We start from the raw sequence: 17,455 nt of genomic DNA on the forward strand, positions 1-17,455 counted from the left end.
GTGATCAACACTGGCTAACCCTGTCCATGAGGGACATGGGTGCCACCCCAGGGGTGAATTTGTGGTCTCCCATCCAACTATCTAGGCTGCATTTGAATAGGGTCAGTGAGGAGCTCTGTTTTACGTGAACAGGGAGTCTATTCCAGAGAAGCAGCAGTCTCTGGGAGACATATCTGTCTCTCCAGCATGAACTATCATGACAACCCTAGCAAGTCTGTTATTTCTCTGTAATGCCCAGTCTGGAAAGCATTACAGCTTAAATGTGTGCAGACTCATATACACCATGTGAGAGCAAATACAAAACTTACAATTTGAGTTATTCAAAATAACATTAAAATAAAACACTGAAACTGAGAGGCTGCTCGAGTTCTGTTCCAGAAACACAACATTAGTTTATTCTCCATCTAAAGAAAGGTATAGACCATGGATAGATAGGATGCAGAGTATGGGTCTGGGAAGAAAAGGCAACAAGCTTTTCAAGTGCTTGAGAGATGGAAGTACTAAGGGTCCCACAGCCAAAGCATCTCAATATAAGATCAAACGGATCTTTGCTCAAGTAAATGACTGACCTCATTATCAAGGTGGAAAAAGTACAGACCCGGCTGCTGAACTCTGGATTCCTAATCTGGTGGCACTCAGTGCTGAGGGCTAAGATATTCCACGGACACTGATCTGTTCAGTTACTCATTAATGCAGTCTGAGCAATGTAGTCCATCTGTAACTGTGGGTGGTTCATATGGGCCTTGCATATTTTGTTCACCCTCTTAAAGACTGAAGTCTGACAGCCAAGAATCTTAAAGACTAGGTTAATAAAGGTAATTATCCACAGCTACAGGTGTTTTCTCCAAATTAGTTCATAACATGTTTCTTTGGAAAAACTTATTTTTCAGTCCAGTCAAAATATTTTGGAGAAGGGACCGGAGAGTGAACAAAAACCAGATCAACCAAATCTGACTGAGGCTTGGGGAAGTGTGCTTTTACTCCACATCATGCTGACCTTTCTCTTCTATATACTAAAGGAGACCCTTTGTTTTCTTACTCAAGCTAGGTGATCTTTGCAGGTTCTCTTTATTTAGAAGACTTCTCAGGTGTGTATGGAGTAGTAGAAGGAGCTACAGATGGCACTTCAACTTGAGCTGTTTTATTTGATAATCTAACAAAAGTTGAAGAAAAATAACCTTTCCAGGCAGTGCCAGCAAGTTCTTGCAAAGGTTTGGAAGATTAACTTGCTTCCAGTCTAAACTGCTCTCTTTGTTGGTATACAGCCAACAAAAGTCAGCAACTTCTAGTGTTACCAGATATGACAGTACAATTTCTTGATGTGTGCTGAACAATATTTGGAAGACTTTGCTCTCCACCCAATCTTTCTAGTTATGTGGTATTGGAAAATGAGGTTATTATGTAGTCGTTTATGATACTTTTGAGGTTCCTAATTCTGTATCCTGCTGTTTTTAATTTTTTGCAGATATGTACATACAGTTTGTGTTGTCTTCTGTGGCAACATGGCTCCCTTTAAGACCCAAATCCCTTCAATGCTGTGGATGCTTACATTTTTTACTTCACCCAGTATTTGTCCTTTCTGAACTGGGGCTGTCAGCATTCACCAAATGCAATGACTGGACTTCCACAGAAGATGAAACAGTCAGAGAGCCAATACTGCTGCTCACGGAATCTTGGCTTGACAGTTATGGCCTTAACTTTCCACTGAACTGCGGGGCTGTCTACATTACAGGAGGCATGAGTGGTGACACATTCTTAAAATGCCTGATCTTATACACTACAGCTCTGCATTATTAGATCTGCAATTGTAACCGTATTACCGCTGATGTTCATGCCTCGCCTGTGACCTCCCCACAACATATCCTCAAACTTCCCTCACAGAAAAGGCAAGCAGGCTTTAGCCCCATCCTTCCTCTTCTGATTATGCCGTATGCAACAGGCGCTCAGGAACCTAATTGAACTCAGGTCATATGACTAGTAATCAGGGCTTTATCCCTTTATGGCAAAAGAGCTGGCTAGATCACTGCTTTACTGAAGCAACACTCTTCCAGGCTGGCCGCTTGTGTCTTTATTAGTTTAAAATTCTATTAAAACAAAAGAACTTCCACATTTTTCAGATACGAGGCCTTCATTATGCTGTTAAATATTTTGCAGTGCTCCTAGCCCATGACATGTTCTGCACCTAAGGAAGTCAGGCATCTTGTACTGAAATTATGTGGAAAACAGCTATCGCAGTGAGATTTATGTGTAATTTGTTGCTGGAATGACATGAGGCATAGAAATACTACTGCCTGCCTGGCTACATTGTAACAGCGGTATATAATAAAAACAAAACAATTTTAACATTTATCTAGCTGAAACATGGAAGAAAAATGAAATTAATCAAATGAAGTGTAGAAATAAAGGAGCAACACATGGTTTTAATGCAGCAAAAGAAAGTACAGTTGTGTGAAATCTTTCCATAACAGTAAATGTTCTTCTCTTCACTGTTGCAGTATTCTTTACAATAGAGATTCCCTGCCAGTGGCAGCCTGATGTCTGGCCAGTATACCAAAGCCTTTAGGTTGTAATGAGTACGTCACACATATGCTCCCCATGCACTGCGTAGGGCATAAAGGTGATGTCCAGATGTACCATCCTCAGAATTGAAAAGTCCCAGCAGGAACAACAGTCCAATGATAAAAGTAGGTAACAAGCACATCCAGAAGTCCAGAAGGAAAAAGGACTAGGGGGAGGAAGGAGGGAGCAAATACCGCAACACTGAAGAGAAGGACACCTGCTGTTATGGTTAAAAATGTACACAACTGTACTATGCCCTTCCATTTCACTGTTGCAGTATTCTTTATAATAGGGAGAGTACAATAGCCCAGGAAGAAGACTGGGAGGAGGAAGGGCCACAGCAGAGCCCTCTAGAAAGCCATGAACAGTGTCCCTGGCAAAGCCAGCTCTGGTCCTAGAAATTGCATTCAACTTACAGTGCTTGGTAAAGGTATGCACAGAAGTCAGGAGGCTGCCTTAAGAATAGAATTTGTATCCAAACCTTTGAAAAAAGCACCAGAAGAAGTTATACCCTAGTTTAATGAGCCTTAACAGAAGACTGAAAGCTCTTCCCATGAAAAGAGTAGCGGAAAGAAATGTCTTTAAATATCCAAGAAGAAATGGTTTGCTTGGAAAGTGCCAAACCTAAAGACCTAGGATGAAAAGAAAGAAAAAGCTGTTCAGATTTATGAAAAACTTTAGTTTTATCCAAATAACATCTGCTTTGTCTATGCAAATCCAAGGTGTGCAAAACCTTCCCACTAGCAGATTCTGGAGAAGGGAAAAAGGTGGGCAAATTAATAGACTGATTAAGAGACAACTCTTTAACTACCTTGGGTATAAAAGAAGGATTAGTACAAAGGGAAACCTTGCCCTTATGGAAAACTAAAAAAGGAGGAACATCCATAAGGGATTTCAGCTTAGACACCTGTCTGGCATAAGCAAGGGCTGAAAGAAGAACAGTCTTCCAAGAACAATGCTGTAAGGAAGCTGAAGCCACAGGCTCAAAGGGAGCCTGAGTCAATTTTTCTAAAACAAAATTAAGGTCCCAGGAAGGAGGGATAGGCTTCCTGGGAGGCCTAATGTGAAGGACGTCTTCATGAAACTGGTCTCAAATCTAGAGGCTAAAGTGGGAGTCAAAGGCCGATAAGCAGAGATAGTTGAAAGGTGGGCCTTAACAGAAGAATATACCAACCCAACATTGAGCAATTCACACAAATAAGACAGAACCAACGGAACATCCACAGTGAGTGGATCCAGGTTATGAGGAAGGCACCAAACAGAAAACCTCTTTCATTTGGATAAGTAAGATTTTCTAGTAGTGGGTTTCCTGGCCTCCTACAGGACTCAAAGCACATCCTCAGAAAAAAAGGTCTGTAGGGAATCCAAACCCCATCACTCATAATGTCAGTTGAAGACTGGACAGGTGGGGTTGCATGAGAGATCCATTGTCTTGTGTGAGTAGGTCCACCCTGTGAGGTGACTTGTGATGATTGCCCTTGGTGAGATGCAGGGGAAACACCAACAAGATTTTGGAGCATCCTGTTTTTCTTGAACAGGACTTCTGAAATGAGAGAAAGGGAAGGGAATGCATAAAGAAACACACCCTTTCAAGAAAAAGAGAGGGTGTCCAGCTTCCAGGTCAGAGGGCATGGGACTATGGCACAAAATAGAGGAAGTTGTCTGTTCAGAGGGGGAGGAAAACAGATCTATTTGAGGAGTACCCCACTGGTAGTCAATGTCCAGACACACACCTCTGTGAAGCATCCACTTGTGGGACTGTGTTATGGACCTGATCAAAGAATCTGCCACTATGTTCTGATCTAAGGGAATGTAAACTGCCTGAAGGGTCACCTGATACTTGAAAGCCAGATCCTAAACTTCAAGGGCTAAACCAGCATAGGAGATAAGACCTCATTTTCATATCACATCACTGTGGTATCGTCTGTGACAATCTTGAGGGACCCTGAAGGAAAAGAGAATGAAAAGCCTGAAGAGCCATCATCTCCTTGACACTGCTGTGGTCTTTCCTTTGTTGAAGAGACTAAAAGCCCTACACTTTAGGAGGACTAAAAGAGGCCACCCACCCCATGCCTGAGGCATCATGAAGAGTTCCTCACAGGGGACTGGAGGTTGAAAAGGAAGCCCTGGTGTGACATCCCCCTTTGGGCCAGTAATCAAGGAGCCTGAATCCTCACAACTGACACCAGTGAGGGACGTTCACTTGGAACAAAGGTAGGTACACACAGTATTTCCAGATGCAGCTGTCTGCACCAAGCACAATTTCCCTTAAGAGCACACAGGGAACACACTCAGTCCGGGGTCTGGGTTTCCCTCTCTCTTCAGGGCCAAATAAGACTCCCCACTGGCACAGCTTTATAGTTGAGTCCTCAGCTGGGTGTCCCAGGCCAAATCCTCCACCACCGTCTCTGTCAAACTAGTGCTTTGTGCTCCTGCTCCAAGTAGCTGACACACACACACACACACACACACACACACACACACACACACACACACACACACACACACACACACACACCTGGGAAAGACTGGCACAGATTTACTAGCTATACCCCAGTACTCAGACTATAAGGTAATGCCACCAGGACACTCCAAAGCCAGCTACTCTAAGGTTCTTACAAGGGTACCCAATTATGTTTGTCTTTTCGGTTTTTCCCAGTTAGGGGTCACCACAGTGGAACTCTGGTCCGCTACTGATTGGCAGTCGATTTTTATGGTGCCGAGTTGCCAGCCCGACGTCCAACCTTCAGCGAAGGCACGCCCATTTAATGTCTTTCGGAGGCCACTCGACCGCAGGGAGGACATGCAGACTCCACACAGAAGGCACTCTAGCCAAGAATCAAACAGGAGAACCTCTTACTGTGAGGCAACAACACTACCAATTATACCGAGTGAAATTAATACTAATACAAATGGTAGCATTTGACCAATGCATTAAGGCTTTCAAGAGCAGCCACAGTGTCACCAAATAAATATAAGTACTCTCAAAGGTCAAAATAGTCTCTAAAAGACCAGCCACAATGAAAAGTTTAAATATATTTAATACTAAACAATAAAAGAACATGAAAATACTAAATATCTATTTATAATAAACACCAGAGTTTCAATCATAGGAAATATTAAAAATAAAACAGATGAATAGATTCACACAGATAAATATATCCCCTTGCAGCACAACGGATATGCCCTCATGGGTGACAAGTGCTGAATGAGGTTTCTTTTTGGGGATAAACTCTTGGCTAGGCTTGTAAAGGCCCCAGGGCCATTAGCCTAGTAACCTCCTATGATCCTATGAAGATGCATAAAAACAGTACTTAACTAACCTCACTATATTTTCCTGACTGATCTAAAGAATAACTATTCCCTGCTTACTTATTAAAGCAAGGCAAGATGAAGTGGGTGAGTGATCTTTCTATGTCAGGTTTAAAAAACAGACTGCACTGAGACTTCTGTCTCATCTAGTATTAAAACATTTCAGTGCTGGACTACAGAATGACATCACATACATCTGGTCATCTGACTTCTGGTTCCCATACTACCCTCCTTTACTAGAAACTGAACCAGAATCTCACAAATATGTGTTACCATACACACAGATAGAGCTTTGCTAAGATGTGTTACAGCAGCTGGAAGCCATAAAACCATTTCAACACTTCTACCCTTCCAAGGTAGCAATTAGTTCACTGCTAAAGACAATAAAGCAGGGTTCCTATTACTTGTTTTTATTGTCATTTCGTCTCTGGCTGCAATTAGAACTGTAGGATACAATTTTTATGGCCTACAAGGTAATTTAATTTCAGACTATTTTTCAAAGTTAGATGGACTGGGATTAAATTCTTCTCTTCCAGTATCCCGTTACAATATTCATTTCAACAGTTGGAATAGTCCAACATACAGATGTATTTCTCTTTTTCTGTCCAGCAGGACCCAATGTTGGTACATTTTTTTAACACAAGCAGCTTTACAAATACATTTTCAACACATGCACCTGTACAAATCAGTTTAATATACAAATGACATAATTCTTCACAAAACTCCAGCTAGCTATGCTGGCATATGTTACACATCTACTGCCCTACATCTCCTGGCATAGCTGGCAATACCTCATATTATCACACTTGGGTTGAGAGACAACTGACAAATCCACCACTGAAGTTCCAGCTTGAGGCAAGGAAGTAAAACCACCACAAAATCTAAAGGATGAGAATGTTGTAGCCAAACTGACATTAGAAACCACTGAAGATTTCTCATGAGGGGTTTGGCTAGAGGGAGCACTGGAATTGTGGAAGCCATGAAACCTAGAGCCCTGAGAAACTCCCTGGCTGTAACTGAAGCCAGAGGAAGAAGGGACTGAAAGAAAGCAGTGTTCAAGTCTTGGGAGGAAGCAGGGATGCCAGCATTGGAACAGTCAGGAGCCTGCATCCCAGAAAAACATGATCCTGAGAAGGAGTCAGGAATGACTTTTAGAAATTTACCATAAACCCCAGCTTTGCAGAAGAGAAATAGCAATGTGTAGATGCTGAAGTAATATCTCCGGAGAGGAGCCTTGAATCACCAGGTCGCCTGGGTAGAGAAAGATCAGTATTCCCCTCAACTTACAGAAAGCAATCAGTAAAGCAAGCCATTTGGTGAAGACCATTGGGGCAGTAGAGAGGACAAAGGGCAAAGCAGAGAACTGAAAATGCTAGGAAGCAACAGAGAAACAAAAACTCCCTGAAAAGGGGTTGAATAGGGGTGTGAAGATAAGCACCCATGAACTCCACGGAAACTAGAAAAGCCTGAGGAAGTAGCAGAGGAAACCAGGTTTGAAGGGACAGCATCCAAAAGGAAGGGACCTTCAAAAAGGGATTTGAGAAAGGTCCATAATGGGTCTCCATGTTCATTCTTTTCCTGGAGACCAAAAACATTCTGGAACAAAATCCCTTCTCCCTCTGAGGAGTTGGAACTTCTTGAACTGTTCATTGAGCCAAAAGTCCCTGAAAAGCACCTTTGGAAAAAAGGGCGGTTGTTTTTAAGGAGGCTGAGGAGTGTGGAAAAAGAGGGGAAGAGATTTTCAAACCATGTAATAACACTAGCAAATGACGGAAAGAACCCAGGAATCTTCGGTTATTTTTAACCAAAATGGAGGGAACAGGGAAAGTCATAGAGAAACAGGAATGTGTTTACTGAGTAGGAGTTTGGGTAGCCCTTAGCTGGGGAGCCCTCCTACTACCCTTTTTACCTTTCGGGGAGGGCGAAACAGTCTATGGAAACAGGCAGGCTTGTTAGGGTAATTCCTCTGAACTTGGGAAGAAGTGAAACAAAAATATACTTCAAGTCCTGTAAGGTCTTACCCTTTTCTTGCAGGGACAAACAACATTGCAGCAGCAGTATTAAACAAATGTTTATTATCCAGAGGAGCATCCATCAGTTTAGCCTTGATATCCAAAAGCAGCAGCCCTAGATAAAACATCAGCTGCTACATAGCTGCATTTAATGGAATGGCGAGCAACTTGAGAGGATGTCCCTAGCAAGGCAAGAGCAGAGGTCTTCCCTTCAGAATCAAGAAGATCTAAAAATGGCTTGACAGTCCTGAGAAAGAAGAGCCAAGACATACCTGGTCATATCTGTCTGACAGTTCACAGCTCTAAAGGCTTGGGTAGCAGAAGTATACACCTTCTTATCCTGTCTGTCCATGGTTCTGCTGTCCTTATCAGAGAGAAGCAACTTAGTTGAGCACAACAATGTGGAGGGCTTATCAGAAGCCACTGACACCACAGAAGGTTCAGCAGAGAGACACTTATAAAGAAACTTGCAGTCATCAGGTACTTTATAAAACCTATCAGGTGTCTTGGGAGCAGGGGGCTGGGAATCAGTGGAAAAAAGCACCTAGCAGGGCAGCAAGAAAAGGAGGAACAGTAGAGGGCTTAGGAGACTCCATCAACAGAAGCTCACAGTACCTCTTCTGAATATCAGACACATGAGAACAGTCGCATATGAAAAATTCCATCATTCTGGAAATAGTGTCACCAAATGAAATCTCCTCAAAAGGAGAGTCAGGACTAACAAGACTCTTCTTCCTCAGAGCCACAGTCTAATGGGGAAGGAACTTGAGAAGAAAAAGTACATGATTCTTCATCAGAATCAGCATCATATTAGGAATCCTGCCCCTAGGCCTCTTAAGAGGAGTAGAATTCAGAGGAAGAGCAGGAACAGAAACCCCCGTGGAGGCTTCAAAGCCATAACGGCATTAAACAGACCTTGACAGAAGTTTTGCCATTCACTCTGAATCTTTAGGAGGAGGTGAAATGTGTTTAGTCTTCTGTTTCTTTTTAAGTGGGATGTCAGCCTTGAAAAATTTTGAAGGCTCCGACCCCTGACGGCACTCTATAATGGTAGTCAGAGCCTCTCCCCTCACTAATATCTGAGCAACACCCCTAGTCCCTTCAGTAATAACCAGCTGCAGTTACTCCTGTACATTTGAAGCAGACACTGCAAGGCCTCAATGGATGTGCGTGGAGTAGGGTCCATGCCAGCCTCCAAAGCGGTCATGGCAGAAGAATCCAAGAAAGAAACCTGACAATCCTCCAGGGTTTCATCAGCCTCAAGAGAGATGTCCGATGGAGGAGGTAAAGCTGAAAAATCCAACCTAGCTTTCTTGGACATTTTCTTCACATACAAATGACCCTCAGGCCAGGAAGATCCCTCCATAGTATCTTTAGCCAACAGTTTAAGTTGTTGCTTCTCTACATAAATCATAAGGGAAGAAAGTCGACTATGCTATGTCTTGGGGGAGAAATCTGACAAATCTCATAAGGTGTATGGTCGTGGGAAGTGCCTAGACAGAACAAACAGTGCTCGTGACTGTCTTTATAGGGAATCCATCTCCTGCTCTGGCATTTCCCCTTGCTGGATGACATAAAACCAACAATCAGAAACAAGGCAAAACAAACAACTGGGCACTTATCTGAAAGCAGTTGGTAACCAGCAGACGAACATGCATTCAGACCAACGATCAAAGATGGTGTTCAGACCGGTGGCAAAAAAGCTCTGAGGATGGTACATAACCTTTATCCCCTACATTGTGTGCAGGGAGCGTATGTGTGACATACGGTGTACCCATTACAACCTAAAGGCTATTGTACACTGGCCAGACTTTGAGCTGCCCTTGACAGGGAATCCCTTTTGTAAAGAATACTGCAACAGTGATATGGAAGAACATCTAAAAGTAGTGTGAGATTAATATGCTTTTATAAGGCAATGGATGAGCCACCAATATAAGGGCTACTCCAGCAAAAATACATTGCCATTTGTTAAAGATGACAAAAACAGCCTAGCATAAGACATATTAAAGGGTAAAGGAAAATCCATTTTGTTCTACTGCTAATCAGGTCCTTCTTGAAAAACAAATCAAAATCATTGAGGTGAGCAGACAGACAATAGGCATTGTAATAGGAAAAGGATTTCATATTACATACACGCACACAAACACACACACACACGCACACACACACACGCACACTCTGCCTCATTAGTCACCATCTGTTAGTAAGTCACAGCAGTAGATGTGACATCTAGGAATGTGTACAGCGCAAATAAGTTGTTCTCGATTTTTACTAGTCAGCATTATACATGCAGGGAGACAAAAAAAGGCACAATTATGGAAGGATTTCAAATGGAGGAACATCACTATAGTAACTCTTTTATTCTATTATGGCATTAAAGGTATTTTCAAGCAAACAGTATCACGTAACTATAAACTGTAAAGTGTGCCCCTTTTACTGCATGCATTCTTCTTGCTCCTTTGTAAATATATTGACATATGTTGTATTCACAATCTGTTCATTTTCATCGACTTGTAGCTATCTGTAAGTTTTCTACAACTATCACCAAAATAGAAGTCATCATCTTCTGTACAGCTTTATACAAGAAACTGGAATAAAAAACTGTAATGCTGTTTGACATAAAATTATTGGAACAATTTTTTTTATGTTTATATGTACACTGTAATGCCTTAATCTTGTTTTCTCTGGCCTGGGTCATGGGTGAAAGGGGTCTTAGTACCAAGCCTACTCACCAGTTAAGAAAAAATAAAAATAAAGTAAATGAAAACATTTATTGTTTGTCAGGAATACTGCACAGTTTACATACAGAACCTGAACAACTTTATCGGACTCACCTCATCAAAAAGTTTAAAGCTGTAGGTGTTATCATCATCTGCAAAATATACAACTCCCTCATCATAAAGCTCACGGTTTTGCCGAAGCCACTGGATCCCAAGGTTGCGCTGCTCTACTCCTCGAGGCTTCAGCCAGCTGGGGTCATTCTCTTTCAGCTTATACTCTTTCAATGTCTCCACATTTAAGTGAGTGTACTTCAATCCAGACTCTGCCAGAAGGTCGGCCACAAGCTGGGTTTTCACAGACGAGTCCTCCACTACAATCCAGTGAAAATTCTTAATATGCAAAAAGGTATGCGAAAGGCGAATAAGTTCAGCTTTCTGGACAAGCCTATAAAAATTTTAAAATGAAGAATTAATCACATGACCTAAAATAAATCAAATAAAAACTTCATTAATTTACGGGACTTGGAATATAATTAAATCTATGAACTATAAAAAATCAAAAGCTTTCAGTGGAATCTTGAATTCATTCAATTATTGTTTTTTTGTCTAAAATGCATTTTAAAATGAAATTATGCAGGTAATATAAAATAGATGCTTTTTATTTTAGCTTTTGTTCACCCAGTAATATACACTAGCTACAAATGCTTTTTTTCTTTTTTTAATTTGTAATTACTCAAAGCCCCATAGCAGTTAGGTTATGGGGAAAAAATTGAGTCAACAAGACATATGAAAGACAAAACTACAAATTGATTATTTCACTATATTCAGAATTTGTACTTCTAAACCATAGCTTACATGGAATTGGGTTGTCACATCAAAATTAGTCAATATGACCAAATCATCTGCACCTAGCATGTACATGAATTTTAAATTATTTTATAAGATTATTTTAATAAACACCTATCCTTTGAACTTGTCAAGAACCACGGACTTCTAAAAGTCTATACCACTTTTAATTTCTACTCCTATGCCTATGCTTGCCTGACTCAACAAAGTCATTAATTGGAGGACCCTATCCCTTCAGTGAGCCTGCCAAACACACACAGACACATTTGTTGTCTGTCTGAAAACCAGATAGCAATTTAGGAGTCAGTTATGTGGCAGTGGTATTTGGTAATTGGGGTAGCAGTCAAGTAATTTATAAACATAACTAAATGCATACCCTAGCATATGTTTTGCCCTAAACACTTTTTTGCTGTCTGTGGAACAGTGTGCTATTTAGTTAGCCGGAATAAAAGGTAAGTTCTGCTCTTATCATAAAGACAGATCTGGATAAGCAGGTCTAGCCTTGTCAGAAGGAATGAAACAGGCATTAAGTCAGTTTGGCATCTGAAATTTCCCAGGCAACTAGTCCTTCCCAATTTATTTATTTATTTAACATTTGTTTAATGGGAAAGTCTGACTTGGAACGAGCCAATTTTCAGCAAAGGCCCAGGGAGAAATGCTCCAGATGCATGTCTTTGTAACATGGGAGGAAACCGGAGCAGCCGGAAAAAAAAAACACAAGAACGGAGGGAGGACATGCAGACTCCACACAGAAGACACTCCAGAAGAGAATTGAGCCAGAGAACCTCTTGCTGTAAGGCGACAATGCAAACCACTGCACCATGCCAATTAAATGCTCTCCACATATCAGCTGTGCTGCATGAAAGCAGAGCACCATAAACAGAAATATTACAGAGACTCCTCCAGGCCATAACTACTCTGAGGCAGAGGAAAGGAGTGTGGGTATTTTGACAAGGATGGACCTGCTCATCCAGATATGCTGTTTTAATACACACACAACTTTTCTTGTCTTGTATAAAAGAGGTGCATTCCCATGAACCAGTGGGACAGAGTCTGGCTTATTCTCCTGGGTGGCCATAATGGGTAGATACCGTCTAAACACTGTGACGCTGAAAGACGACCTAGACAGAGATCACATCCAGCTTACAGTGGCTTGTAAAAGTATTTAGTTATGATCATACAGTAGCAGAAATATCCTAATGAAGCATTTCTAAAAATAACCTCTAGCTGAATGTTCTGCAGACACATTCTGTTTTATATATATATATATATATATATATATATATATATATATATATATATATATATTTTTTTTTTTTACAGAACTTGCCATTAAGACAAAGTATTTTTAATGACCTTTATTGATCAGATAAACTTTCTCAAAACAAAGAAAAACACATTTACAAGCACTGTATAACTTTCAAACTGTTTAAAGAATTGCATAGATCAAAACCATATTAAACCTCATCTTCACACTTCAGAAAAACACTTGACAATTCAGTATTCAATAATCCACTGTAATATGCTTTAGATCAGGGCTATCAACCTTTTTTGCTCAGGGGCCACCTACCATGCAGTTCAGGGGGGCACTTACCATATTTAGCAAGGATGGGTGGGGAACATTAACATGTCCAACAATGTAAAGGAAAGTTGTGTAAAATCTTACCATGACCATAGATGTCTTTCTCTTCTATGTTGCAGTATTCTACATGTGGCTTTACCCTTCTTCCTTTCCAGTTCTACCGACGAGGTTTCCAAAGATTTTCAGTCCCTCTAGGTGCGTCTGACATGGCAGCAGGAACCTGGGCCATTAAAGTGACATCTACATGCACCAGCCCTCAGAACCTAAAAGAGGCCCCAGTCGGGGCTAATCCTGTAAGGGCATAGCCTGTTCATTGTCACCCAGAAGAGCAAGTACAGTCTGACAAGAGGAGAAGGTGGGAGGGAAGAAATACTGCAACATGGAAGAGAAGGACATCTATGGTTATGCTAAGATTTTACACAACTTTCCTATGTCCTTGTATTCCAACGCTGCAGTATTCTACATGTGGGTTAGTGCCGAAGCTCACCAAGGATTGGGGGGGGTGACTTAGATGATGTTTCCAGGAATCTGTGTAGGATAGCCCTGGCAAACCCTGCCCTAGCCCTGGAGATATGGTCTAGTTTGTAGTGTTTTGCAAAGGTGTGCATTGAGGACCAAGTAGCTGCCTCAAGAATGGAGTTAGTGTCTAACCCCTTATAAAAGGCTCCAGAAGAGGCCAATGCTCTGGTGCAGTGGGCTTTGACATTGCCCTGTAAGGTCTTTCCATGGTGTAGGTTGAAGAAGGAAATGGTCTTGGATATCCAGGCCGAGATGGTCTATTTGCTCACAGCTTTTCCCAGGGCTCGGGGAGGAAGGAGACAAACAGTTGGTCAGATTTCCTAAAAGGTTTGGTTTTATGAAGATAAAACCTTAGTTGTCTGTGGACGTCCAGGTAATGAAGTACTGTCTCACTAACCACCTGCAGATTAGGGAAGAAGGTGAGCAAGTGGATGGCCTGATTCAAGGATAGGTCATTCACTACTTTTGGAGTGAATGATGGGTTAGTTCTGAGAGTCACCCTGTCCAGGTAGAAGATTAGAAATGGAGGTGTAGCTATAAGGGCTTGCAATTCTGAGACCCCTCTGGCTGAGGTCAGGGCTACCAGTAAAACTGTTTTCCATGTGCAAAATTTTATGGGAGCTTTGTCTGCTGGCTCAAAGGGGGCTAGTGTGAGTTTTTCTAATATGTAGTTAAGGTCCCAGGGAGGAGGGGAGGGTTTCCTGGGAAGTCTCAAGTGCAGTACCCCTTTGAGGAACAGTTTAGCAGGGAGTCTGGATGCAATGCAAGGGGAGACTCCAGAGGATGGCAGGCAGAGATAGCAGAGAGATGTGCTTTCACGGATGAGTATGACAGCCCCGTCTGCATAAGTTCACACAGGTAAGACAGGATGAGAGGAATATCGCTTTCCAGCAGGTCCAACTGTCTTTTGTGACACCAAATGGAAAAACCTTTTCCATTTAGAGAGATAGGATTTTCTTGTTTTAGGTTTCCTGGTCTCCTGCAGGACAGTGAGTACGTCCTCGTTGTATAGTTGTCTGAATGGGATCAGAATCCTATCAGCCACAAGGTGAGGTGCAAGGATTTCCACTGTGGGTGTATCTGAGTCCCTTTGTTCTGTGTGAGTAGGTCCACTGAAGGGGGTAACTTGTGGTGATTGCCCTTGGATAGGTGAAGAGGAAGAGGGAACCAGTGCTGTCTTGGCCAGTAGGGAGTTACCAACAAGATTTTGGGTGAGCCCTGCTGAATTCTCAGTAGGACCCTTTGTATCAGTGGGAAGGGGGGAATACATACAGGAATTTCCCATTCCAGGTCATGGAGACGGCATCTGTTGCTAATGCCTAGGGGGGGGTCTGGTGTCCTGGTGCAGTAGCCAGGAAACTGTCTGTTTATGGAGGAGGCGAACAGGTCTGTTTCTGGAATAACTCACTTGTGGACCATAGTCAGTAAAACATCTCTTTACAGCATCCATTCATGGTTGTTTGAGGTGGTTCTGCTCCAGTAATCTGCCTGTATGATGTGCAGGGATGGATGTAGGCTGTCTGGAGGGTGATCCCCTGTGAGGAAGCCAGTTCCCACACCTGCAGAGCTAGTCTGCATAGAAGGTAGGATTTGGTCCCTCCCTGCTTGTTGAGATAGCACAGGACTGTAGTGTTGTCTGTAAATATCTTGAGAGGGAGCTGCTCTAGGTATGGCTAGAAGGCCTGTAGAGTCAGAAGAATGTCCCTCATTTCTCTCACATTTATGTGGTCTTGTCTGAGTGTTTGTCCACAAACCTTTTACCTTCCTGGTACCCAGAGTCATTCCCCAGCCCAGATCTGAGGCATCTGTGTACATGGTTTGAGAGGGTGAGGGTGGTTGCCGAGGCAGACCTGGATTTTTGACTACCTGAGCCACCTGCCATCTCAGCTTCAGATGTAGGCAGGGGAGCAAGGGGATCCTGAACTCCAGTGGGTGGGAGTGTTGGGTCCACATCGACCGGAGGTACCACTGAAGTTTCCTCATGTGCATCCCTGCTACGGGCAATATGGGATGGTAGCTGTCATGTACCCTAGAAGTCTGAGAAATTGCCTTGCAGTCAATTTTGTTGATTGTACAGCAGAAATGAGGTAGTTTTAAAGGGATATCCAAAAAACCAAACGGCTAACACCAACATCAGACAGTAAAAGATTTAATGCCAGCAAAGCTTTCAGGTATCAATACCCTTCCTCAGTGCTTAAACTCCACCATAAAACATATCACTTACATACATGCATCAATTAAATGAATATCACAGCCAATAAAACAAATAATCACAATAAGCCCTTAAAGAGACCTATATCACAGATATAAAAATGCAAAAATAATGCAAAAATAAAAATACATTATATTCCTAGAATTATGCAATAATATTTCTATACTTATTACTAACTATTTTACATATGTTAAACAACTTTTTTGTTTTAACTTTACAACAGGTTTAACAGAAACCATCTGATTCAGCCCTTGCAAATGTTCAGCCTGTAAACGTAAAATCCATTTTAATTCCATATTTTCCAATTTTACATTCATATCACCCCTCCTAAGTGATTTTGTCATTATATCTACAACTCTATAAACTTAAAATTATGAAATGTATTTTCAGAAACATGTTTGGCCAAAGAATTTTTTTATATCTGTCTTCTTATCTCAGAGTTATGCTCAATGATTCTATCTTTTAGGCATCTGGTAGACTTGCCTACATAAAAACAAAAACATCTTGTACAGGTTGCCAAATATACGATGTTATTAGTATTACATGTAGCTGAACAATTAAATGTGAAAGATTTGTTACTAATAGGATTAATACAAATATTATTAGTCTCAATAAATGCACAGCCACAATTATGGCAGGCAAATCTTACTTCTCTTATGGGGTTCCCTCAAATCTTTATAACATAATCTTTCTTAGAGATTACTACACTTCCTATAGGTAAACAATGGTTTGTTTGAAATAACATTATCTAACCCAGAATAACTTCTAAGAATCCCCCAATTATTAGTTATAATCTGTATAATGCCACTACTGCATCTACTAAATTTAGTAATGTAACGAACATTTGTGTATTTACTATCATTTTTATTATTATGATTAATAGTATCCTCACCAAAAAATGGTAAGCATGAAGTTGCTCTATTCTGTAGGACATAGTTTTTAGTGTCTTCGAGTATTTCATTTTCATAACTCCTGTTCTTAAATGCAGTCAAGGTTTCATCTATCTGATTAATACATCCTGAGTCATCAGTATTCAACCTGCTCATTCGCATGACTTGACTTCTAACTACCCCCTTATATACATGAGGGGGATGCATGGTAGTTCTGTGGAGATACTTATTTTTATTCACATTCTTCTTATAAACATTAGTATGCAATTCCAAGCCATCAAAATTGATATTAATGTCTAAGAATTGTACAATATTCCTCGAGTATTGCATAGAAAATTGTAGAAGATTAGTGGTAGTATTGATATACAATATTCCTCGAGTATTGCACAGAAAATTGTAGAAAATTAGCGGTAGTATTGATATAATTTACATATGTATTGAGTTCAACTTCATTTTCCTCCCATATGAAAAAAAATATCATCCACAAATCTCTTTAGAAATGGTATTTTTGCCTTGTTGATTACCAGGCTCCGAATGTACACAAGTATCCTCCCACTCACTTAATACTAATGTAGCATAGCTATTAGCAATGGGGGTGCCCATTGCTACACTTGTGACTTGATAATATTTTTTTATCATATACAAAGATGTTACATTCCAAAACACTTCCCAAATGTTGACATACCCCAGGATTCATGAAGCTTGAGCCAGGTTCAGGCGTAGCGTCGGCGTTCCAACACTAAATATGGCCGCCGAGCGATTCAGGTACGATGCGCACTACCTTCGTACGCTACACCCGTACA

General features: G+C 41.2%; 1 protein-coding gene across 4 annotated transcripts in view; it reads right to left on the bottom strand.

The window, feature by feature from the left end:
- B3GAT3 (beta-1,3-glucuronyltransferase 3) overlaps positions 1–17,455 on the bottom strand; it is a 585,817-nt gene that overhangs the window by 262,252 nt on the left and 306,110 nt on the right. For all 4 annotated transcript variants that reach the window (XM_044085878.1, XM_044085875.1, XM_044085877.1 and 1 more), the window contains exon 4: positions 10,718–11,048. In XM_044085878.1, the coding sequence (XP_043941813.1) occupies positions 10,718–11,048 (331 nt within the window). The remainder of the gene's footprint in view (positions 1–10,717; positions 11,049–17,455) is intronic.

Source organism: Protopterus annectens, chromosome 10.part0 (genome assembly GCF_019279795.1).
Source record: "Protopterus annectens isolate FY-2018-M chromosome 10.part0, PAN1.0, whole genome shotgun sequence".
In the NCBI taxonomy this organism is placed as follows: domain Eukaryota; kingdom Metazoa; phylum Chordata; order Ceratodontiformes; family Protopteridae; genus Protopterus; species Protopterus annectens.